General features: G+C 41.1%; 1 protein-coding gene across 7 annotated transcripts in view; it reads left to right on the top strand.

Moving 5' to 3' along the window:
* The first annotated feature begins 914 nt into the window (after window positions 1-914).
* VWA3B (von Willebrand factor A domain containing 3B) overlaps window positions 915-25,571 on the top strand; it is a 68,505-nt gene continuing 43,848 nt past the window's right edge. Inside the window, exons 1-9 of one of the 7 annotated variants that reach the window (XM_071746272.1) lie at window positions 915-1,049; window positions 3,183-3,267; window positions 4,825-5,034; window positions 6,917-7,011; window positions 9,374-9,624; window positions 11,713-11,872; window positions 15,696-15,865; window positions 17,752-17,876; window positions 24,390-24,506. In XM_071746272.1, coding sequence (XP_071602373.1) covers window positions 3,228-3,267; window positions 4,825-5,034; window positions 6,917-7,011; window positions 9,374-9,624; window positions 11,713-11,872; window positions 15,696-15,865; window positions 17,752-17,876; window positions 24,390-24,506 — 1,168 coding nt within the window. In that variant the 5' untranslated portion in view covers window positions 915-1,049; window positions 3,183-3,227. Of the gene's footprint in view, window positions 1,050-3,182; window positions 3,268-3,292; window positions 3,762-4,824; window positions 5,035-6,916; window positions 7,012-9,373; window positions 9,625-9,988; window positions 10,022-11,712; window positions 11,873-15,695; window positions 15,866-17,751; window positions 17,877-24,389; window positions 24,507-25,571 lie in introns of those variants that run through there. The other 6 variants (XM_071746254.1, XM_071746251.1, XM_071746282.1 and 3 more) reach the window with 6 other exon arrangements.

The raw sequence follows: 25,571 nt of genomic DNA on the forward strand, positions 1-25,571 counted from the left end.
CCTTTTCTATATCTCAGGGGCAGAGTTGTGCAATCCTGAATGACTTGCCATGTCTAGGCTAGTCTTTCAGCCCTTGGTTCCAACTGTACAATAAGCTGGAGCTCCAGAAAGCCACATTCCCATCCCAACCACACTCCTTATAAGGACCCTTTCTTTCCTATCTGTTTACTAAGCTGTCTCAGTGCTGAAGCCAATGCCTTGGCGAGCCTCAGGTCGGCCCCAGCTCTGCCTGCGGGTCAGTATTTCCCTATGAACATCAAATACATAGGTTAGAATGATCAGCAGATCCTCTAAAGCAACCTATCTTTTATAACCTTGTGATTGTGGAGTAAACCAAAACAAACCAGAGAAAGTGCAGAGCTCAGCCGTCTGTGTCTTAGCTGGAAACTATGCTCACAGACATTTGCAGCCCAAACATTGGACATACAGTACTGGGTTTCTGGCTATCTAACATCAACAGGAGCTTTTTAATATCGAGCTCAGCTTTGGAATGAATGTCTTTTTGTGTATTTTACTATAATAGTATCATTTGTTGTCCAGCTTCTCCAGGAGCACTGTGTATCACTCCCCTGCCTTGAACAAAGGCCACGCGGCTGCTCTTGGTGTAAATATCGCCAGTGGCTTAGTCTAAATTAAGAATTAACAAGACCAGAAGACTCGCATCCGCTATATATAGATTCCTGTGACTCTCCAAGTTGGCTCGTGTATTTTTGGCTCCTGAAGAAATGAATATTGTCGAGTCTGTTGACAATTAATTTATTCCGCATCCATTTCCCCGCTGCTGCCGGGCAGCGCTCCCTCCCTCACCTCCGTCCCGGATCGAAGCCCTCGCCCACCCTGTCTCCTGCTCAACCTTCGCCGCTCTGGGGCACCTCTGGCCGCCCGCTTTTCTCCCTCCCTTACTCCCCGGCTAGGGCAGGGGGTGGGGGTGCGTGTGTGTGACCGTGCCCGGGCAACCGGGCGGTCTCCAGGTCAACGCGGAGCGGCGGCGACGCCTTTTCGAGGCGGGCGGTGAAGGAGGGCGGCGGTGCCTGTGCGGCCGGAGGCAGGTGAGGGCGGGAAGGCACGGCGGGGTTGGGGGGGGTGGCTCTTTAGTGAGGAGAAAGAGGTGGGGCGGCGGTGGAGCCCACGGCACGGCTGCTACCTCAGGACCCACCGCAGGGCGGAGGGGCTGGAGGTGTGACAGGGAGCCGTAGTCTTTCACCCCAGGGGCCTCTGTTTCCCTTCCTCGCCCGTTTCCGCGCCGCGCGTCTAGGAACGCACCGGTTACCCCGGGCTGCCGCCCTGAGGGTGCAGCGCGGATACCGCTCGCCAACGCTGGCAAGTGACATGGTCTCACCCTCAGAGGCCGGAGAGGCCTTACCCCGCACTCCCTCTCTTCCTCTGGGGTTTTGCAGTGACACTCTCTGCCCCGTTTCCACAACCGGCAGCAGCCCACCCACCCCTGCCCTGAGAGCACCTCTCCCCCGGGGACCGGCGCTTGGGTTGGCACAGAGCAGTTTCCCGGGCTGCACCGCACATGGGCTTTCCCCAAAGCTTTCCCTTGAGTTGGGACAGGCCGGTCACGGTGTGGCCTGGGTGACTGCTGCCATAACTACTAAATCCTCAGAGTGTGTGGGAGGTGAAGGTTTTAGCAGGCTGTTTGCACTGGCCGGAGCAGAGGGGTAGAGGTGCCCAGATGAACTCTCATTCACCTTTCGAAAATAACCTGTTTTGATCCGGGCTTTGGGCTGAGGGTTATCCTGGCTGTCGTGTTTTTTGAATCCTCTTGCTTTCCAAGACTTGAGGTAAACTTGCTGTTTCCATCGGAAGTCACTTCGTTTTCCTTCCAAGTGCACTTTTTCATACCGCACCAGCATTTTGCACCCAGGTGCTGTTCAGGCAGCTGGGGGAGGTGCTGGGGGGGCCGAGGGAAAACCAGTCACTACAATCCTTGGCATCTGGAACATGAGATGGCACCTGGGATTCGTTCCCTGTTGCAGGCTGCTGCTTGATATGTGTCTCAGCTCTTACTGTGAGAGCAATGGGGCAAAACTTCTGCAGCCTGAGAGAGGAATGGCACAAGCCCGGTGTCACGCTGTGGCTATTCACTGTGCGTGTAGCTTGCCGCAGCCCTATGGCAAGGGCTTCTTTTTACTGTGCTGACACCAAGGTCAGGCTGGTCTCAGAGGTTGTGCTGCTGGGGCGCATCTCCTGTGCAATGTCTGGGGTGTTAGGGTGCAGAACAGAGTTGGACTGCAGCCTGGCGCCCTATTCATTAAATTCCTCCATGCATTGATATATTTTCTTCATGAATATGACATAACCTGGAATGGTTTATATGTTTCTGTGTGATTATTTAAGCCCACGTAAGAGGAATAAATAGCATGTTCAGTTCTGTAGTGAAGAGAGAGGGAGGAGGTTAAGTCTTTGTGTTATTATTTTCTCCCATTTTTGTTTTTCCAGTAGGAAAATCTGCTTGGTGACAACAGGTAGCAGCTGGCCTGCTAGTGATTCATAAATATCCTTTATTCATTCATCTTGTTCATTAAAAGAAGAACCAAGGAAATGGTAATACACAATATCTCAGAGCAATACACTCATCCTGTGTATTCTACATTGCTTTGTCTGGGGTTTTGTTTTCTATTCATAAGTTGTGTCTTATTCACTGTTGGGCCTTATACCGCATACACTTACATGTATACACAAATAATTCTTCTTTGTGAATCATCTTGCAGCCTTATAGGCAAACTTATGAATCTCTTCACAACATTGTGTCTCAGATACTCCCAGGTTTAGTCATAAATTGGATTATAGCAAAGGTAAGGTATAATGCAAAGCAATAACAGAATAAAATACAACTGGCTGACAGAAGGCTGAAACCCTACACTCATTTCTCTAGCATATCTGTCTGGTAACTTCCATATCAGCTCTTTTAAATGATAATTTAGAGAGAAGGAAGGGAAACTATATAACAAATTTCCCGCTTTCTCATTTCTGAGTATGGGGCTCCCTGATCTGACTTAATCTGACTTAAGCCTTCCTTGACATGTGTAGTAGCTATCCTTCTTAATTTATAATATTTTTTTTCTTAAGGAAAATCTTCATGTTAAGGAAAATCAAGCTGGGAGGCTTGGCCTCCAGTTCATATTGACCCGTGTGTGGGAATATTTTCACTTTTTTAAACCTTAACAATTTCTCAGATTTTTCAGAAGAAATCAAAGAGGACCTGCCAATTGAGATATATCATGACTGGCAATCCATCTGAGAGACTTGGCTGGAGTCACTGTGAGTAATCCAGGACTATTTTTGCATAGATTCCGTGTTTTCCTGGATACCTTCCAGTTTTGCTTGCAGCATTGTGGTGTGCATGCTGCTAGCTGTGTGCAAGCCATTTTGACGTGGCACTAATCTCACCTGTGCTGTATGTGGGCTGCTGTGCTGGCCTTTCTGTGCTTTTGGGGGAAGAAACTGGGATTTCTGGAAGAAACAGAAGCTGTGCCTGATTTAAACAGCTGCAGACCTTCACCTGTGTATCATCTAGAGTTAAGATCTCCCATTGCTGCTCTGAGCAGAGGAGGGGGGCTGCTGAAATGTCAAACTCTACATGCATGCCTGCCCAGCACCTTGCTTGTGGGACTGGTGACTGTGGAAGAGCTGGTGCAAGCCTGCACCTTATAGAAGCCTCCTGTCACTGAAAGATGATTTCTGAAGATACAGTCTCTGTCCCTTCATGTGTTATTAAACGAGGAACAGTCTAGCTAATGAACCTTTGTAACCAGGTCAGTTGTAACATTTGGTGTTAGCAGAGAGTTCTGATCATGTTCCTTACTGATAGTTATTTTTCAGTCATTAAAGACAAAAGTGTCCTTCTTTATCTTTTGGATCAGTTTGAATTGTGTGGTACATTTACAGCCAGCTTACAGTGCATGGGTGTTGAGGGGCTCAGATACTCCAGATAATGTTGATGGCTGGGGAAAATGGACAGAAATATCAAAAGCCCACAGAAAGTAAGTTTAGATACAGCAAGGGTATTTAATCAACTACAGCTAGCTTAGCTCATGCAGAGTATTTTGGGAATGAACAGGAAATGCCAAAGTCCTCCTAGAACCTCTGTGCTGAGGAACAGAGACATTACTGTTGCTGCTTCCATTTCTGCCTCAGCCACTCTGGGCTGTTTCTGCTGCCAGTGTCAAGTGGAGCTAGCCCAACCAAATCCACCACTAAACTGTGTCCCTAAACACCATATCTACATGTCTTACAACATGATCTATCACAGCCCAGACTAGATACTTCCAGAACCATCACTTATTTGCACTTGAGGCGAATGATGTGTGGAGAGAGAGTTTCACTATCCTTGCAATAAAGTCAGGATCTGCTGCTGGTGCTGCTAATTGTTTATTGTAGGAGTTCAACATATGATTGTTAAGAAATCCTTGTTTATTTCATAATGCTTCTACTGTGCATGTAGTGGTGGTCTGAAAATTGTTGAATACGTATTATGAGTTCTGATTCATGAGATTTAGGAGGTATGTCTTAGGAGTTGGAAAAGTTGCCATTTGGCAATCTGGATTTAGCTTTCAGTGCTTGGATTTCACCATTCAAGAGATATTTTCTTTAATAAATTGAAGGCACATGTATATGAATACATAAAAAGACATAACAGCAAGTAGATGTGTAGGACAGACCAGCTTTCCATTTTAAGAGTTTTGTTCAGTATAAAAACAAAAGTCAAGCTGTATGTGTACAGAGTACCACAGAATAGAGGTGAAGAAAGGAGACAATTAAGTGAATCGTTTGGTTGAAGTATAAGTATTGTGTTCTCCTCATTTCTCTTTTCAATAGATGCTGTTGATCCAAAGTACAGACAAGATCTCCACAAGGCCCACAAGAAGAAATCAAAAGAGAAGGAAAGGAGACTGGCAGCCAGTCAGTGGAACATGGATGTACAACCCCTTGTTTCATCTTCTCAATGGCTTCAACTACATGGTCTCAAAAGAAACAAATTGTCCCTATCACAGATTTTGTCAAAGATTGGATTCCAGCACAGGCAAGGTATAAGACAAATCAATAATAGAATAATAAAAGATACCCCAACTGTGATTAGCCTGTAGGGATGTGCTTATTTCGCACCCTGTTGTACAAAGAGGAGTTTTCATGGTTTCTCTTGTCTTATGATAATGGCAGAAGGGGAAACTGTATACACAGTTGCTGACATTGCCAGTTCAGAGAACTGAGGAACTCCGTATCCCTTTGACCTGAGAAAGACTTGGGATCTGAGAAGAGCATTCCTTATGCAACTGTACTGTTGCTTTACCCTAGGCTTCAGTTCACATCCTCTCCAGTTTAGCTATATCTGGGGAATAGCTGGTGCTGCTGAAGCTGTTAGTCTTTTTCCTGTAAATAACACACCATAAGATCTCAGTCTATTTTTAGATGGCAAATGTAATGTATGCTGTGCCATAATCCGCAATCTAGTTCATCATCAGGGCTAGCCAGCCTGCTTGGGAATAGTGTATTATTTTCAGGGATCCATCTCTAAGGAAGCAGTTACATTTGATTAGAATTCAGGCTGCTTTTCATGCTAAATCAGGCTATAGAAAAATGTTCCTGTGCGGTTATCTGACAGCTGGAGGGGAAGAGTTTGCTAATAATTATTAATCACTGCCATAACAGTGCTTTGCAGAGCATGGTAAGACATTCTTTTCTTTTAAGAGCTTGCTGCTTGACAAGTAGGAATTGTAATGTATTGCAATTGTTCTGGATTGCATAATTTAAGATTTTGGCTGGCTTGTGTCTGTAGGTCATTCAAAGATCAGCAGTGCCAATTCTGAAATCCTGTATGCTTTAGATGAAGAAGGAGCTGTTAAGCAGGGTTAATGTTGTTACAGTGCAATTTTAGGAGCAGAATATTCTAGCTTAGCAGGGCTATACAGAATAACCTCTTTGATGTTAAATATTCCCACCCCTAATGTTTTCCTATCAGTGGAGACCCTGTAGAAAATTTCTAGCTACTGAAAGAGCAGAGCACAACCTTTTGCTTAGTTGCACCCACATTTGCACTCATGTAGTTGTGTAAGAGAACAGCATTATCTGTACCAGATTTTGGATGTTGTTTGATGGACAAATATTTACAATTCCTGTTGTGAGGTAAATGGATAATACAGAAGTATAATTGCTTAAGCCCTTCATTTATTAAAATCCCATGCAGCTTTTTGGTCTGTAAATAATGAAATGTGGGGTTTTCCCTCCTTCTGATTAAACTGGCAGGGAGCAACAAGAGCAGGGCTTCTCCATGGGGGGGAAACGGACCAGGAGACAAAGGGGATTGCAGCCCAGACAGTGACCTTAGTGACCAGGATGCAGTCTTGGAGCACCTGAGCAGCACAAACAAGCAGGGTGCTCCTTACAGTGTCCACAGACAGTCCCAGAGAAGGTGAGGTGATGAACCAGGTCTAGGGTCCAGCCAGGGCATGCAGCCAGAAGCAAGAGATGGAACCAGAGACAACACTGAAGACAAGGCTCCAATAGGTCCAAGAGCCACATTGATGAGACAAGGCTGTATTATAGGCTTGAGAGATCTACCTAGGAGACAGGTCCACGAGCAGAGCTTGAGACAGGTGCATCTACAACACAGCTAAAGTAAAGACAAGGTGCCCAGGCCTGTTACTGGAAACCCCAGGTGAGGCTGAGCAATCACGGACTGTTGGTGACCTCAGAGCCCCAACATAAACATAGACAGAAAAAAAAAAAAAAAAAAAAAAGAAAAAAAAGAAAATCCAAAAATTTTATTAAAATTTCTCTCAAGTTTCTTAATGTCAGGAGTTCAGTACAGATGCACATGCCTCACACATGGATGGCATGGCACATCAACCTGAAAAATACCAAAAGTAATCCTTATGATTAGCAACTTGATCTTTTGTAACCTTTACTGTAGATTATGTGACCACCCTGGGGAAGCCTGTGGCATCTCGGTATGCAGATGGTCTGTTCCCTCAATACAAGAGAGCACAAGATGGCAGCGTGTATAATGTAAGTGTGACTGACCTGTGGTAACTTCCCTCTGCACTTAGAAGTTACCACTGTAGCACAGTGATGTGACTGAAATGTCTCCCTCTGGCATGAAATGCTAACTAACATTCTTTGTGTGAGAACTTTATCTGTTGGTATTCTTTTTCCTGTTTTGTCTAAATGTTAGTGGCAACAACCAGCAGTAGAAAAGCTAGATCTCTTTTCTTTTATTCCTTACAAAGTCTTACGTTCTTGCCTTGCTGCAGCATTGCAGTAAATCTTCCCAGACAAGACTGCAGTTTCTAAGCAACATTTACCCTTATGTGAAGGAGGGAACACTTAAAAAGAAGATGCTCAGCTGAGTTTAAAAATAAAATAAAATAAAAATCATAGTCAATAAAACAAAAGGGGATGCTGAAATAAGAAGACATAAGGAGCTGTCATTGCCAATGCAAAGTGCTGTTTTACTTAGTGCCAGCAGGTCACAAAAGGCTCAGCCTACGCTATAGAGACAGCTATCTGGATCTGTGCCCAGGCTCATGTTCTAAGGAATGTCTTAGCAACAGCTGCTGGCAGCCCCATTGTTGAGAGGATGAATTCTGATTGAAGAGATATGCATGAGAACAAGGAGGAGAGAGAGTTAATTCATAAAGGATTTTACAGAAGCAAACGGCTGTTGCGTTTTCTGATAACTAGAGTAACTTCTGAGGCATGAGGCTTAAAAGTGGGAAAAGTAATTTCAGGGAGACTTTCCCCCCTCATTTTTTCCCCATTAATTCTACATGAAATATCTATATAATGTCTTTTAATCCTAGGATATGTTGGGAGCAGCAAGAAAGACATTTCTGGTAGCTTTAAGGTAGTGATGCCACTACACAAGATCTGGTGAAGTCTTATGTAGGGTATTGTGTACAATATTGTGTACAGTTACCACAGGTTGAAAAGAAGCAATTCAAACCACAACAGCTACTGGGAAAAGCTAGCAGGATGAACTGCAATGGTGAGATGATCTTGCAGGAGGGCTTGTTTGATGTTCACATTTGTAAGTAGGACTGAAAAAGCCTGACAAAGGGTAGTATTATTGCCCCTGAATGCCTACAGAAAGGCAAATTATAGGGATAAGAAAAAGCTGTCGTTTTCTATGCTCAAAGGATTGCTAGCTCAAGAATAACTGGGTATGAATTGCCATGAATAAATTTAGGCTGGACAGACACAAGTTTTCCAGCCCTCAGAGAAATGGGAATCTGGACTGGCCAGCTACAAGTGGAGGGGAGATGCAATAAAACTGCTTTATTTTTAAGATGGAGTTCAGTCAGTGTAGTGCAGTAAGCTTCTTTGTATGAGTCCTGCTGTCATAGGAAGAAACTAGATTTTCTAAGTGCTGCTTCACAAGCCTACATTCCTTTGGCAGACAGCCTGAGACTGTATCTGGGAGGCACATTACAGGGCCCTAGCTGACATTAAAGAGCAGAAAAATATAAATGAGAGGAACAAGTGTACAGACTGACACACATAATATCTTCTCCCTGCAAAATGTTCTGGTTTAAAAATATCTTTATCTCCATGGTTTTATACTTGGTCCTGGAAAGGTACTTGGAGGTAGAAGTTAGCTGGTAAATTAGTGCACATGGGTTATAGATATTGGGAGAATGTCTTTCCTGGAACCTTTGGTGTATTTTGAAACCCACAAATCATTTTGCATGGTGAATGTATATACATATATCCATTGGGCCAGTCTGCTGTTTTTCATTTTAATCCTGAATTATCAGGTATGGGAAATTTCAGCTGTTAATTGCAGTTGCCTGAAATAAATTTGCCTAAGGACCCACCCATAAGTAGTTCAACTGTAATGCTGGGCATTATTAGTGAAAAAATAGGAAACGTTTTACATTTTTCCCTTCAAATGCTACAGACAAGGTGGAGATTGAAATGCCCCAGGACCTAACTGAAGGCTCCTTTGTATTGCTGCACAAAAATTTAAGAGCCAGTCAAAACTCTAGTCTAAAAAGGTGCAAAGTTTTTGTGTCCTTGTTTGTTCACCCATCTGCTCTGCAGCCCTTTCTGTATCCTAGCAGCTCATTCTAATTGCTCCAGTCTTGAGACAGACAAGTCAGAAAACCCACTGGCACTGTCCCATGCTTGTATTAAAAGATAATGAAAAGCAATTAGGACAAAATGCAGTGTCTTTTTCCTTACAGCTTAGATGCACTTGTCAAGTACTTTCTCCTGAAATGGTGGAAGAAAAATGGGTTGTTTTCACTGCTACTTTGGCTGGCATATCTGGCACATGCAAACCAGCTATTGCAGCTGTGCTAAGCTTGGGTCTGCATTTGTATTATTTGTTTTGATGTTCAATTTCTTTCTCTCTCTTACTTGAAGAAAGCTGACAGCCAAAAAAGAACTGATTCTTCATTTTGTGGATTGCCTAAGGGCAGCTATTGAGCTATATAAGCAGCGGATGGAATGGTTAACCAGTGAGAGCCGGCAGATTTTTGGAGTGATTCAAGAGGAGTGCATTGTCATTGTTTTGGATTTTGGCACTGCAGCTCCAACTGAATTTGATCTATGTCGGGATGCACTTTCTATGGTACTTGTGGAGCAGGTGGCCCAAATAGCCAAATTCAACCTTATTCGGTAAGCAGAAGGAATGATAGAATTACAGAATGGTTTGGGTAGGAAGGGGCCTTTAGAGGTCATCTAGTCCAACCCCCCTGCAGTGAGCAGAGACATCTTCAACTCCATCAGGTTGCTGAGAGCTCCATTCAGCTTGGTGTTGAATGTTTCCAGGGACTGGGCTTCTACCAGCTCTCTGGGCAACCTGTTCCAGTGGTTCACCACCCTCATTGTCAAAATTTTCGTCCTTTTATCTAGTGTAAATCTGCCCTCTTGTTTTTTAAAACCATTCCCCCCTGTCCTATCACTACAGGCCCTGCTAAAAAGTTTTTCCCCATCTTTCTTAATAAGCCCACTGTAGGTATTGAAACACTGCAATAAGCTGTCCCCAGAGCCTTCTCTTCTCCAGGCTAAACAGGTAAGTCCATGGCTGCACACTACAGAGTGTCATAGGAGGAGTCTCATATAGACATCCATTTGTATAATATGCTTAATGGAGTGCAAATTGTCCTGAATCACATCATACCAGTATCTGTAGTTTTTCCACCAAGTTTTGCCCACAGTCATGCTTATCTTGCTGTTTCCATTTAACTGAAGACCAATGTTATCTTGAAGAATAAAGACTACCAGAACCCAAAGACTGAAATATGTGTTCCGCAAATGTAGCACAAAACCCCAGAAAGGTAAAGGGGACTTTGTGATAGCAGTAATGCTTTCCAGGCTTTTAAGTATTACAGAGTGAAGAAGGGAGGTCCTACCTTACTGCCTGGGCATTACTGAGTTTTTAGGCTTTGCAGGTTTCTGCCTAAGAGCTAAATGTACTCTCCCCCAAGTGCCACAGCCAGAGGCATAGTCATTTGTATTTCTATAGATTTTCATGGTCACAGAAACCAGCAGCAGAACTAGGAAACAATACTAGATTTTCATAACAAAAGACAACTGCTTGTTCCCTAACATGAGTAAATGAATCTGGATTTAGTTGCAAATAGAAAAATAGAAGCAGCTACTCAAATTTTTGTATCCTCATAAATTCTCATATATGCATAAAAGTTTGAGGGCATAAGCTTTGGTTTGGATAAATGAATGGAATGTTGAGACTGTGAAAGAAATGAAACACAAATTAGGCCATATAATTTTAAAATAGGTTCCACAATGATAACTTGCAACTCCACTGTGACTCTTAGGGTTGTTTTACTCAAGCTTTGTCCCACAGATTCAATTCTGATGTCCTAGCTTAATTTTTTAGATTGTGATATAACTGATTTTTGAAAAGTGGAAGATAACTTCCATAGCTTTTGAGAAGCACATAAAACATTTTCTTTTAAAAGGATCTTCAAAGCCATTGCAAAATTGTGGCACAATAACTGTGTTCATCTATTTGGTTTTTTGCACAGGGGGGAGACAAAGGACAATAGAAAATATGAATTATTACTTTAAAAGAATCTTGGAAAAGATACTTGTCTTTTAGATCTGTAGGAAAATCTTCAAAATAGTGCTTGATGGAATATAACAGACACTGAAACCAGTTATTTTTTAATTTGCTTTCTGTCTCTTTATGTACAAATGCATAGGCATATATGCTCATATAACTTGTCCTTCTGTACTGCTATTAAGACTTAGACCTTTTATCAGTTAAAATACCAAAAAGCTTAGCTTCAGAAATTTTGTTTTGAGGGGTGGATAAAGATAAGCCCTACTACATAAAAAAGCATGCATCAGTTAAAGTGGTCTCACACAATGGTCATGCAGCAAGTTGTAGAAAGAGACTTGTGGAAGCCAAATTTTTTTTTCATACACATATTTAAAAACTTGATTGTGTGTCTCTGTTAAGGGAAGATATGAATTAGGAGCTGTTTTTAAAGTACTTTAGTTCTCTTGACCCGATTTTGGAAACATAGGTCTCAAAAAATACATATAAAAATTACAGTATTTTTCAAGGGGGTTATTTTTCATCTAATTCTTTTCTTGAAAGTTTAGATTTAGTATCTGTGGTTTATTGTGATCATTACTTAAGACTATGAAAGACTACTAAGAATAGCAGAGCTCCACTCTTTTGTTCTGCCATCATTAATCTCCTGATTTCTGATTCACAGTTAATGTCATTTCCAGGGCTGCTCAGGATCTCCTGAAGTGGCAGCAGAAATCTACTCCTGTGTCTGAGCATACTGTAAAGTCTGCTGTTACCTGGCTCTGGGAGCTGGACCCTGTGACAGGTGCCAGCCCTGCCAGCTCTGTTGAAGCCCTGCTGGAAGCCATGAGTGATGAGGCGGTAAGCTCAGACATCTTTTCAGAAGCCTCAAGTAAATCCAAGAATATTCAGTGCCAGACTCACTACCGTGGTTTACCCTGATGAATATTGCAAAGATAAATTTTAATGATGGTATTGGGAAAGTTGTGTTGGGTTTTTTTTTTGTTTTGTTTTTTTTGTGTTTTTTTTTTTTCCCCAAGTTTAGCTGCATAGTATGTTTACTGATGACTTGTTTATGTAAATGTACTGTATTTTGAATGCAGAAAGTTGTTTATTTTCTTTTCTAGAATCCACAGAGTAAGTAACTTATTCAGTCATTACAGGAAAGAGAAAACAACTTCCCTTCTACTTTCTTTGCCATATATGTTTTTAAGGGTTTCAAGATTATGAGAAAATTGCTAGTATAAACATTATTGAAGGCAGGGGAAACCATTTTTATTTTTCTGTGTATCCAAATGCTCATGAAAAATTTTATTTAAAATCCAAAATACGTAGTACAAGAGATTTACTTAAGTATTAACTCGTGGTAGGGGTATGCAAATACTTTTTCATCATCCAGATTATAGCTAAAACAAAAAGGCAAACCATGCACAGGTATGGCTGCAATTAAATTCTCTCTGTTTCAAAGTGCACCATGTTACTTTATTGACTACAGCAGAGTCAGAAAACATAAAACATGCTACCATTGAGCTAATCACTTTCACCTTGTGTTGATAAAGAACTGTTTTACAAACTTGCTTACAATGTACATTGTTTCAGCTCCTCAGCACCCAAATTTAATGGAGAATTTGGCCTACTGTGTGTGGGCTAGAAGCATTGGGTTTTACTGCAATTAAGATCCATCCTTGTGCACAAATCCAGTCCTAACTCCTTTGTAAATTGCAGTCTGAGATATTGTTTGAAAGAGAAGGTAAATTCGGCTTGGGTTTCCTTCTTGTTCCCTGTGCTGGTAGAGTCTCATGGTGGATTCCAACCTTGATATTCGGACACTGATACTAAAAAGAAACTGTGTAGGGAACAAACTATATAACAGTGACGTTTTTTTCACAGCTGCTTTTTCAAATGCTTCCATCATAAATTTTATTAACATTTCCAGCTTGAAGTATTTTACTCATTTCCTGGTGGGAAACAAAGGGGATGGTATTTAGATTTCAGTATTGTCTGGATGAAAAAGGCTTGTTGGACCTAGTGGGTCTGCATATGAGTAGACAGAAATTAAAATTATCCAACAGTGAGACAGCTATTATTTTTTTCTGGACATTGGTGGGCTAATAGGCAATTCAGGAAAGTTAATTGTATCAGGTGCTCAATATAAAACCAACTTCAATTACCCCTAAAGACAGTAATTATAATTCATAATTCACTTGACTGCAAGTTTTACTGTACTGCAGGCTGAAGAAGACTCCATAGAGTCCAAAGCAAAAACTTCATACCCCCTGGACGGTTCCAAATGACTCATTTCTCAGAACTGGCTTCATTAACAGAAGTTGTTCCACAACAATAGAACTTTTTCCCTTAGACTTGGCTCTTTCTGTCGTTCCTTTAGCTGAGCTTTTCTTCCCATGTATGCTGACTCCTTAGATTTCATTTCCTCATGACCTGTAGTCTCAAGCTCAAGATCACACTGCCATAAGGATGCAGTCCCTTGAGCTCTACGTGCCACAGATGTATCTGCAGTGTTTAACTTAGAGTTCTGTACAGGTGTCACTCCCCAAAGTGTGGGTCACCCATCCAAAACATACCTCCCCACCAAGATAAAGGCTGTGAGAAACTGTGTTGTTCTCTTTCCTGTTCTTGTATGAAGTTTGTTTGCTTGCTTAGATGGCTGCACAAATTATACTTTCTAAAATACGAAGGACTGAATGAAAAGTTTTCATTTTCCTCCACTAATCCATAAGGAACATTTCCTTTGTGGTATGATATTGCTGGGTTTGTAGTTAAATACATTGAATTGTTTGTGGGTGGCAGTTTTGTTTATTTTCTTGTGAGAAGTTGGTTCTACATTAGTTATGCCCAAGAAGGTAAGCATTTTAAAAGTTGCAGAGAAGGGCAGTAAATCCTTTGGGGGAAGTGTGAAAATTTATATCCTTATTCAATATCAAGTTTATGAATTACTGGCAGTCTTAGCAGGGAGTAAGAGATGTGAATCTGAAGGAACACAGAGAAAAGTGGTTGTGCAATATGCATCCCTGCAGGTCAGGAACCTCTTCAGCAAAAGGAATAGGAAAAAGCTATTGTCCAAGGACTGGGTCTCAGCTGGGAAAGCTGTGTGTGTGCTTGGGTATTGTTTTTAGCTGGCTGAAAGAGGGGAAACCTTGTAAAACTGAACTAAAGTACAGATAGGTGCTGGTGGTATTTAATTTTGTTTCTGTGCACCTGTTCCTAAAGCTAAGAAGTATTTTGTTAATCTTGCATTTTAATGAAATTCATTTGATCTTCTCTTTAGCCTTAGTATTTGTTTAGCATTAACAGTGATGCCTGGTTGACTATAGACCTGCTGCCCCCAGGCAAGTGTGATCTGTAACTATGGGCCTTGCCTCCCACAGAGAGTGTCTCAGCCCCTCTACAAGATTCAAGAGAAGTTGGAGGTGGCAAGGTTGAGTAATTCATTACTTTGGCTGCTCTGTCCTGAGACTGGGTTGCTGCCTGGGCAAGATGTCTTCCAGTGCTGAAGATTAGACCAAGTATTTGTTGCAACAGGTAGAGGAAGGGAAAAGCTTGGAGTCCAGAAATCTGTGCCAGTTTGTATCAATGTGCTTATGATGTGGGACAGCACAGGGATCCTGCAGCCTGGGGGCTTCAAGTGCAGTCTGGACAAAAGAAGATCAAGTACCACTCTGTTGGCTCAGGATATATAAATCATTATCAAGGCAATAGTGGAAATGCATAAACACATCTAGAGGTGATACTGAATTTGCTTTACTACTGCATGAAACTGTGGGTGTGGAAACATTTCCTCAGTGCCATTGCAGATTCAGATAGTTGTCTTCTCTTTTTGGTACACATCCCAGTGTTCCAAGTTGTACTCAAGTGTAGTTTTTCATTTTAACCACTATTTATCAGATATTTTTCAGCTGGTATGTACTGTGCCATAGGATTGATATACTATGTTTAATTGACTTGAACAGGGATAGTTGTTACATTTGTTTTTCCTGATGGTAAAAAAGTTGAGCAGCATACTGACCATGAGGATTGTCAGTGTGGATAAGTGCAGGTAACATCAAATCCCTCATAATGCAATACTCAAGCAATAATTAAACGACATTTCTTCAGCTTTGCCCTCTCTTGCAGAATATAAATGTATGTGATCATAGTAAAACTGCCAAGCTGCCTTTGCCTTGGGAAGTATAAAAAAATTCAAATTCTCTGTAAATACTAGCAGTGGCATTCAACAATGATGCTTCTTTCCTAGCCTCAGAACACATGCTGCCAGTAAAAGCATGTCTGGCATTAAATTCCTACTGATTTCCAGCCTTGGCAAGACACTGGCATAGCATCTCTCTTAACAAAAGCAGAATGAGGCACAGAGCCTTGTCCTGACTAATAATACTGTTGTATTACAATTCCTTACACCGCTCTTTGGTTTCAGTTAACTTCTGAAAGGGGCTTACGTGGGGCCAAATCAGGCCCAGGGGCTTGTGGGCCAGCTTCTTTTCTCATTTCAGGAAATTTTGTGTGCACTTCATTTGAACTCCTAGCATAGATGAGAGGCAGTAGTAATGCATCAATTCTACCAAATCTTCCTACCAGTATTCAGCACAGGAGTGGGCTTGATTAAGTACCTGGTATCTATGTAAACCAGTATATTCCATTCCCTTTTTTTTTTTTTTTCTCTTTATGACAGATTGAAGCTGTTTATTACTTTGCTGTGGGTGATGTTTCAGTGGACACGAAGCAGCTACTACTTGAGATGGTTTCTCATGGTCCCTGTCCAGTCAACACTGTGTCTTTCAATGCTAGGGAAGATGAAACAATTGTTTTTCTGAAGGAGCTGAGCCGCTTGGCCTCCGGCAGGTATGAAAAGCAGCACAATAATGATCTGAGTTCTGGTGAAGTGCTTTGCTCCTATGAATGGTATCTTAAGATATCTGAATATAATCCTTGGTTTACTCACAAGGAAAATGAGACAAAGCAGTTCAGTAAGCGATCTGGGGAAACTGAGGAAATAGTTTAAGAGGTATGACTAAAATGCAGGGCCAACTTGATCAGACCAGTTTCTCTCCACAGATGTGCTCACTGGCTTATAGAAAAATAATTCCTTTTTGATATTCTAAATTGTCAGTCATCTTCTCCTCTTTTGAAGTCTAAAAAATAGTTTGGGGAAAGGACCACAACATAGAAGTTTTTTTATTGTATTTATTTATACTTTGGCAATATCTACAGGCACCAGTGAAGAATCTGGAGTTTTGTTGGATCAAATGCAATATAAGCATGTGCTTTAAAGGTAATGCCTGTCCTAAAAGGGCAGTTCCTTCAACAAAAGAAAATTGATGTTGTGTTATCCATCAGGCATGGTTGTGTGGAAACGTGGTTCTCGTTCTCTAAAATCTATTTGGTATGGTTGGTGGAAACTGATAAATTTCACATGACCTGTTGGCTACTTTATCCTGGGAATCAGCTGTGTAGTGAGAATCAGACATCAGTAGAAAGGAATAATAAAAATTTAATCTGGATTCTGATATCAAAATAAGGAAAACAAATAAACAAACACGGAACCCCTCCATACCAAACTCCTGCTGAACAGCAGGAGGGCAGTAGGAGTCAGTAGGTGTTTGTCTGTCTTAACAGAAGACACTGCACAGTTACAGAGCTGTGAAATGGCTCCTGGCTCTTTCTGTTTCACGGATGTTTGTGCAAGAGTGGGAAGATCTCCAACAGTGGAAATCTCCCAAATGACAGCAGAGCAATTGGTAAGATGGCAGCTGCTTAGCTCTTTTACAGCCATCTGTGTTTAGAAGTAGCTTTTAAGAGATGGAACCTCTGCCAAAAAACAAGACTGTGGGCAAGTGTTATGTTTGCTGTGGTCTGATGTGTCTCTAAAATGATTGTGGTCATTTCGATGTGTCTCTAAAATGATGGTGGTCATTTAGAACTGTGGTACTTCCATGATACCTGGTACATTGTCAGTCACCTTCATTTTCATTTGATGGTGTTTTAACCTCCTTTGTAAAAAGGAAGTGAATGTTCTTGTGTGATAGAGAAAGGGTTGTAGCTGGGAGCTGAGAGGAATATTGTTTGATACAATTCCCATTATCTTCTTTTTGCTTGAGTCTAATTTTGGTGCAGAGCCTTATCAGGCCAGTTAATATCTTGCTGGTGGGTATTTGCCCAATAACTTTATAAATTTAAGTCAGCTTTCCCATAGTTCACGGGCTTTTCGTGGCTTGACTCTGTGTAGTTTTGCTTTAGAAATGCACCTTTTTCCTGCTGTGAGAGTTTTCCTATTTTGACAGTGAGGGTAAATGAAGTCTGCTTGACTTCCTGGTTTGTGTGTCAATAATGAAATAAATGCTTCTGTTGGGCTTTCAACTGGGAGGATAATCTGATAAAAAGGTGTTAGTGTCATCTCCAACATCTCAAATGGCATGTTTGCTCAGCATGTTAAAAGCATTAATTAAAAATAGATTTCCAGGAGATTGGAAAGGAAGGTGCCTCAGAGTAAATTATACCAAAATGAAAGGATGTTCTTCATGAAAAGACTTAAAAATGTACTTCAGTGTATAGAAAAGGTTTGGTAACATACATATTGCTGTTGTAGTTGAAGGTTTTGATATGTTGAACAGATAAGCAAATAATTCCAAAGTTGTACACCACTATAATCTTGCCTGTGTGACATACATATTGTTACAATTAGGAAAGTATTTGTGTATGTACTGGTGAAAATTAATTTTGTGTTGCAGATTCCATGCTTTTGCTGAGAAGAATGACTGTAGAGATGCTGCTGGACCTGCACTAAAATGTGAAGAAGATGGAAAAGGTCTAATTGCCCTGAATTCCAGAAAAGTAAAAGGGCGAATACCACTAGGTAGACAATATAAAACCCAAGATGATACTGAATTTTATCAGCAAGGTTTCAGAACAGAAATGCAGTATAGGAACTTACCAAGTGTAAAATCAAATAAACCTTCTGTAGACATGGGTGGGGTAAGGACAGGACTGGTCACATGGAAATTCTGTGGGTGGGTAGAAGAGGGCAAAGAAAAGGGAGATGTGAAGAGAGCAGAGGATCTGCATCTGAGAATGAAAAAGAAGTGAAAAAAGGGAGAACATTTATTAGGGACATGAATAATAAGAGTACTGGTGTGCTTATGCCAGTGACGTTGTGGAAATGTATAGAGAAATGACAGAAAGGAAGAGGAATCGTGTGGAAAGCCATCTGATACATCAGATATATATATATACATCAGTATATATATATATACATCAGTATACATCAGAGGGGAATAAATCCATATAAAGATGCCTTGCTTCTCTCAACAACTGCATTTGTCATAAAGGCAGACAACAAACACAGTAAGATAACAATAGAGAAGAAGGTGCAAGGAGTGTGTATGTGAAAGTGATTCAAAAACATCAGGGGGAAACAAATAACAGAAAGAAACAGTTTTGGTGGGGGATGGAGCTGGGCAGAAATTCCTAGGTGTGTTTCTTATTAGTCACACTGCTACTTCCTGTGGGATAAGTCAGCTTTACTGTTCAGTGGGAGGAGACCAGCTTGTGGTGTGAAGTAAAGCTGCGTATGCCATATGTAATAGCTTTATCAGCAGGACTTTACATTAAAAAGATATTTATTTAAATATCAGGAGGCATAAGACCTCTTTATTCTAATGGCTCACATCCCCATTATGCTGGGGGGTGTTAGCGTTGCTCCAAAAGTAGAATGGTGTTATATTCTTACTGCCAGGGAAAGTATATCATAAGGTGGATTTAGTGACTCTCCAAAGGTTGTTTTTCAGCCTTAGGCTAATTGGACCATATTTCCTGGGTTGTAGTCTAGTTCCTTGTGTAATAAGCTATCCTTCAGTAGGACTGTGGTTCTAACAGTACCAGAAATAAGACACTAAGGCATTGCCTTTTTTTTGTTCTGTGAAAGGACACTCAGGCCTCACCCATAATTTTTTTAGAAACCAATCTGCTTCAGAACCCTGTCTCTCTTTTTGTTCTAATGCAGAGCAGTGTAATGATTGCCTTCAGTCTGCAATGAGTGCTTCCTTGCTGGGCCACATGTGGGAGCCTGAGTAGGGGGAGCTGCCTTCCTCTTCCCCCAGGCAGTCAGCCTGTTTCAATAGATGGGCCTAGAGCTCCTGTATGACTGAAATTGCTTCCTTACCACTGTTTCTGAAGCTGAAAGCTGAATAGCTTTAATCACTCAAAAGGGCAGTAATCTCCTTGAAGTGCATTGTCTGTTGTGTCTTATTGCTATTATGGAGCAGGATTTACACATTAAAAAGGAACACAATTAGCTTTCTGCATTTATGGGGGCATTATAAGCTCAGCAGTGACATCACTGGCAGCCAATCACAGCCTTTCAGTCACATGCAGAATCTAAAGTTCTTTCAGAAAAGAAAACACATTGGAGACATTATTCTGGACTGTGTCTGATGTCTCTTGTTTCAGAGACTCCTTTAAGGGTGTAGAAGGCAATAATAATAAAAATGTTGATTACTCACTAATGGGCTCTGAAACTGGTTCTTGGATGTGTGGCATAAAATATACAAGGAAATAAACAGAGAATGAACCAGCAATTTAATCTTCCAAATGTGGTGTTTCTCGAAAATAAGAGGAAGCACAGGAATATTTTGTTTATGTTTCTTTTTCCACCACAAGAGCAACAGCTGGAAACTAAACTCATCATTATGTTTTATAGACTGGAAAAGCCACCTTAAGGGCATCTGATAGTTTTCTGGTTATTTTGAAAATACAAGGTAACTTCATGTTCACTTGTTTTCATCTACTTAACGAAAACAAGTCGGAAGTGAACTATTTAAAACTTTAGATAAGAGCCTCTCTTCTCCCCTGTTTTGCATCTTGAGCAGCCATTTAGAAAGCAAGCGTGAGAAACAGCCAAATTTGAATATTTTTTTTTTATTCTCACTTTGGGTGGGTGCTCAAGATCAAAACAGGTATAAGCCAGTAAAGAATCAAAGTCCTTATGTTGGCAGACTAAGATTTACTTAAGGCAGACAAACGCTCTTACATAAAGCCAAATTGCACCAATATGGTGATATCCATCACTGACTTTCCTGTTGTCACTTGAGCCTACATTTTTTGTGTATCTTCTTCATCCGCAAAAAACTGCATAATTAAGCTACTCTGTTCTTTAGTTAAAATTCTAATAGGAAAGGAGGTGGAATTTAAGTTTGAACTTGAAGACAAGGGGCAAGAGATGGTGGAAGTTGTGGAGAAGGAGGCTCTTGCTGACAAGGGGCACAGTTGGGTCATCTGCTTGAACTGACAGGGAGAGGAATGCTAAACAGGGCTTGAAAATCAATGGCACTTTGAACAAGATCAGAAATGAATAGTGAGTCCTTGTCGGCTAAAACAGAAACAGCAGTAAATCTCTGCATGGTGTTTTTCTGTGTGTTTAGAATGAATGAGCTGATATCTGTAGAGAAAATGCAAATGGACCAAAATCAGGATTTGAGTGATGTGACAAATCCAGAGAGGGATGTGCCTCATGTCCTTGTGAACAAAGGCTGCATTCTTAGGTGTGCTTGATTATCCACATTTACCTGATAATCGCAGGGAAAATTAAGATTACTCTATGTAAATTGGGAAGGATAGGAGCTCCAGCTTTCTCTATGACCTTGAAGTCAATGAACTCTGCACTGTTTGTGTACACCAGCAAGGGAGAGACTGAACATTGGCTTCAGAAAGCCAAAATAATTATTTAAGAGTAGCTACTTTGCCTACAAGCTGTAGCAAAGATAATTGCCTCTGCTTTTTCCTTGCATGTGCTTTGTCTAGTCCAAGCAGCCTAACCTTGGCCTGGAGAATATCTTTGCTAATGTGTAGAGAGTGATGCAGATAGTGGCTCTGCAGTACCACATGGGATACAAAGTTCATTTACTTTGTCCATTTGCCCAGTGGAAAGGGTTAGGATTGGGCTGTGGTGGGTTTCAGTGCAGCTTGACCTTGCAGGTATGCAGGCAAAGCTGTGTACTCCCCTCCTGCACTCCTTTGTACCTCCATTTGTCCCCCTACAAGTGGGGATTTAAAAAAAAAAAATCAAAGCTAGAGGGAATATTGCAATGTTCTGCTGCCACGCAGAGGCTGAGGACGGGACAGGCAGGGAAAAAAATGAAACGGCCCGTTTTTCCTGGCAAGCAAATTAAGTTGCAAAATAGATCTTATCCCACTGTATTTGGATTTTTTTAGCTTTCATGGTCTAAGTCAGATAATCGGAAAAGTAAGACAAAGTTCTGTTTTCCATTAAGTGCTTTTGCATTGATATTTGCTTAATGTTTCAAGGACATTGTAGATCTTGCAGGCCTTTTTTTAAAAAAAAAAAAAAAATATATATATATATATATATATAGGCTTTTTTTCTCAGTAGGTCTTGTATGTTGAGTATGAAACCAAATGACTTACAGTGCCATATCGGGGTGGGCAAGTCTGTCTGCTGGGAGGTGGGTGTGAGGAACCTGCGTCTTTTAAAATTGCCTGACAGCGTTAAATAACTGGGATATGGAAATGAGGGTGGTTATGAGTTTCCGTCTACACGTGCAAGTGCGTTTGTGGCTTTCCCTTAGTCCCACCATCTTGCTTTTCCATTTTACAGCGCCAGCAAAACGCTCCTGCCCTTTGCCGCACCCTTCCCCATACTCCGCTTCAGGTCTCTCCCTCCTTCCGAGCCGAAGTGCCACTTAACCCAGGGCAGGGCATGTCCGAAGGGTTACCCGGGGTGAGGTGGGAAGCCAGGGAGAGGCAGAAGCAGCAGGTTAAGGCCCGTTCCCTCCTCTCTGCCGGGCTGTGGCCCTCTTGCCCTTGTGGGGGGGACGCTGGGTCGTGAATGGGAACCGGGGAGTCCCCAGGGGTCCGGCCCGGCGGCCGTTAAACCGCCAGCCAGGGTGGTGGGGGGCAGGGGCCACCTCACAGTGTGTGTGTAGGGGTATGTGGAGTGCCCTTTCCCTCAGGGGATAAAAGCAAATTATTTTCAAAGTCTTTTCCTGTGAGGCGGGTGCCTGCCTGGAGGGGTGGAGAGGCTGGGGGCTTGGGGCTGTAGCCCTGGGGGGTGTGGTGCGGCGGCTTTGTGGTTGATGGCCTCCCAGCATGGCACAGCTGGTGTGTGAACACGGAGAATCTCAAGCGAAAAGAGGTTTGTGATTTCCGAGTCGTTTTTCACTGGTGTGTTCTGAGGGCTGCGGGCTGAAACCACACGTGAAAGATAACTATGTGTGGTATGTTTATGTATATTTTGAGTCTGGGGACTCGGTTTCAAAAGGCACAGCTTTTCCTTCCCGTGCCTCCTTAGATGGAGAGGAGTGGTGCTTTGGGTGTCAGTGCTTGCAGCCTGCTCTCCCAGTTGGATACAGGAAAAGCTGTTGCCAGGTAAAAGATTTTCTAAGCCACTTGGCCTTCACAATATGCAGTTGTTGATGCCTGCATTTGTCCTGTGTAATAGCTGTCATCAAACGTACTTGCCTTGAAAGTGCAGGCAATTGTACTTTGCTGTGCTGCAGCATAAAGCAGGGAAAAATACATTATTTTGTAACACCAATTCAATTCACACATATCTCACTGGGGACAGTAATAATGTAGATCCTGTAAATTTGAGGATTCTGTATCATCAGTTTAAGAGGAAACAAAGCAACACAATGATACCATAAGTACTGCTTAAAAGGGAGTTCAACGTATGTACTTCTTTCATTATTTTCAAATATAACATTAAAAACATTCATAAAATTAAATCTCGATCCCAGTGTTTGATAACTTATGGAGGATATCCAGTTTTAGTTGGGGAGAGCTCACCTGCCATTGGGTTCTCAACAGTCTTAAATTTTTAAATATGCTCACGTGTGCATGTGTGGTGTGAACGCACGTTTTGTGGTTTTAACTGTGACAACAGGTGTGTGCATATATATATATTTAAAGACAGACTACTCATTAGTACGTCTCTAGCTCTCTACTTGATGGAATATTGCCAATGAGCAGATTTTGTGGGGTTTGCATTTCTGGGGAGGAATTGTTTAGAGAAGAAAACCTGCCTTCTTTCTGAAATGTTTGAACCAAATACTTTTCTTGAACTTAAAATGTAAGGATAACAGACCGGGTCTTTTTTTGTTTTATGTTGTGGAATAAGTTGATTTACCAAGGCTTTTTGTGATTTAGGAGATTTGGATCTTTGTCCTAGTGCCTGAAGCAGAAGTTTTTGAAATGCAGGAAGGTCCCAGGAGATGGCACTGTACAATAACACATTTCAAAATATTTCTTAGAAACGAAAAGCATTTCACAATTAAAGTTGAGTTGTTATTTTTTAAACAGCTGATGTTATTATTTCAGAGAAGTTTATCAAAGAACAAAATGGTCAGGTTTGTTTTTTACTGATAGCCTACTTTAGCAGACAAGTTTGCAAGTGTTATCTTTCATACAGTGAACCACTGCTGTATGTTAACTGAACTAGATGATAAGATATAGTTTGCCTTGTTCAGCAAGTTTATGTGCAATTCAGTAAAGGTTGTAATCTAAAGTAGGCTGTAGCCTGCATTTGTGGCTAGGGTAGCTCATGATTCAGTTTCTTTTATATTTTTACTATAACACTACACAGAGTTATTCTGTATTGTCCTATATTACATCTTAAACTCTTAGACTAACCTAACTTGACACATTTTTAGTAGTGTTCGTAATACTTAGGTATACATGGTGCTTCAGTTTCAATAATCGCACTCTACTAAATAAATACATAATTTATTTTTTTTTTTTTAATCAAGTCAAACATATTGAGATTAAGAAAACCTTGTATCAACTCCAGCTTTGGATTTTTCCTTTTTTTTTTTTTTTTTTTTTTTGAGAACATAGCCTGATGTTAAAACTTTTTTTTTTTTTTTTAGCATTTTTTAATGGCAATTGATAATTGTTAGGATGAAAATAAACTTACCTTAGGAAAACTTTATCACATACTTTTCAGGAAAAGAATATCTGATTTTACATAAAGCTATTTATGTACTTGAAGGGAAATGAATGCCTTGAAAACATCTTCTCTTTAAAGATTCAAAGATGTGTCTAATATTTGGAGCCAGCTTTTGCAATTAATGCCAGGGGACAAGATGCGAATTAATTTCCTATTGTGGGAACAACCTTTGGCCAGCTCTGGAGGTTACTTCCACCAGGCTAAGCACCTCTCATGCCCTGGTTCCAGCTTTGAGCCCTTTTTCTTAAGTCAGCCAATGAACAGCACTTGTCACTTCAGTGTGACCTCAAGAAAACAAGGTTATATGACAACATCTGGAAGAAACAAATTACTTTGTAGCAAATGCCAAGTTATAAAAAGCAGAAATTGTCTCAAAATATCAAGTCCTTTTCTTATATTCTTTTGCAGTAGCTGGTGTCTGTGAAGATGTCTTTTTGGTCTGGAAGGAGCTGGAGGAAGCCAGGAGCACAGTGAGAGAAGTTCACAAAATTTTATCAGAATCTGACCAGTCTGCTTCTCAAGATGGTATTATTTATGTTTCTTTTATGAGTGTCACCATTGTATTAATGAGCAATATTTTATTTGTGAACAGTTTTTATTACATGTCAGTTTGGGGATGATTACCTCAGAAATGTCAGTATACAGGTAGTACCTATACTTGGCATCTAAACTTAGGGTTACCTAAAACTTTCCATTACAAACATCTGTTAACTACTGCTTAAACTTGCTGAACTTTAACAGCTGAGGCTGAAACACCCTATTTTTAGTTCACCAGAGACTAGGTTTAGAAATTGCCTGAATTTCAAGATATTGAAGTGCGATTTTTTTTGTTGTCTCTCCTTCTTCACCTGGGCCAATAAATCTTAATTCTATACAGTGCTGGGGTACCTCGTCATGGTCTTCTTTGGATAGTCTCTGACATGGTAATTAGTTCATCCCTCTAAAAGGGAAGAAGTGTGGATTTGAATTCTCTTAGTCAAAGGTGTAGTACTGAAACCAGTTCTAGATGAGTACTCTGACAACTCTTGTGTTAAGAAGCATGGGAGAACACCCACATTAGTTCATTAAACTAATAGGTCCCACCATTATGTTGGGCCTAGAACATGATCCGTTTGTTCTGTGCATATTGATTTGACTGAGCCATATTGAAGGCAGAAGCATATCTGGTTTCTGAATCTGAAGGCAGAATTGGTTTTGCAGTGCACTTGGTTTTGCTTTGACTAGATGAAAGCTGGGGCCAGCTGCCCTTTTCTAGATCACCTCCTGAGGAACACTTTGTACAGTCAATTGGTCAGTCCCCTGAACCCTTGGCTGTGTGTTGTAGGTTGGTGATGGTGAAGATTTGAAGCTGGGAACTTTCTTGTCAAACACTTGGTTTGGAATATCTGTCAATAACATAATTCCTCTGTAAAGGTGTAATAACATTTTTATACTGATAATAGCATATTCTGAATTAGCTGGACTTCCTGTAAGAAGTTGAACAGTAATACATATGAACAAGAAGATTACAATAAAGCTGCAAGGGCAGCCCTAAGTTCAGTGTTTGTTTATGTGCAGCTTTGATACTCTTTTACTGTTTGTCTTTTTACA

This window comes from Heliangelus exortis, chromosome 1, assembly GCF_036169615.1.
Source record: "Heliangelus exortis chromosome 1, bHelExo1.hap1, whole genome shotgun sequence".
In the NCBI taxonomy this organism is placed as follows: Eukaryota; Metazoa; Chordata; class Aves; order Apodiformes; family Trochilidae; genus Heliangelus; species Heliangelus exortis.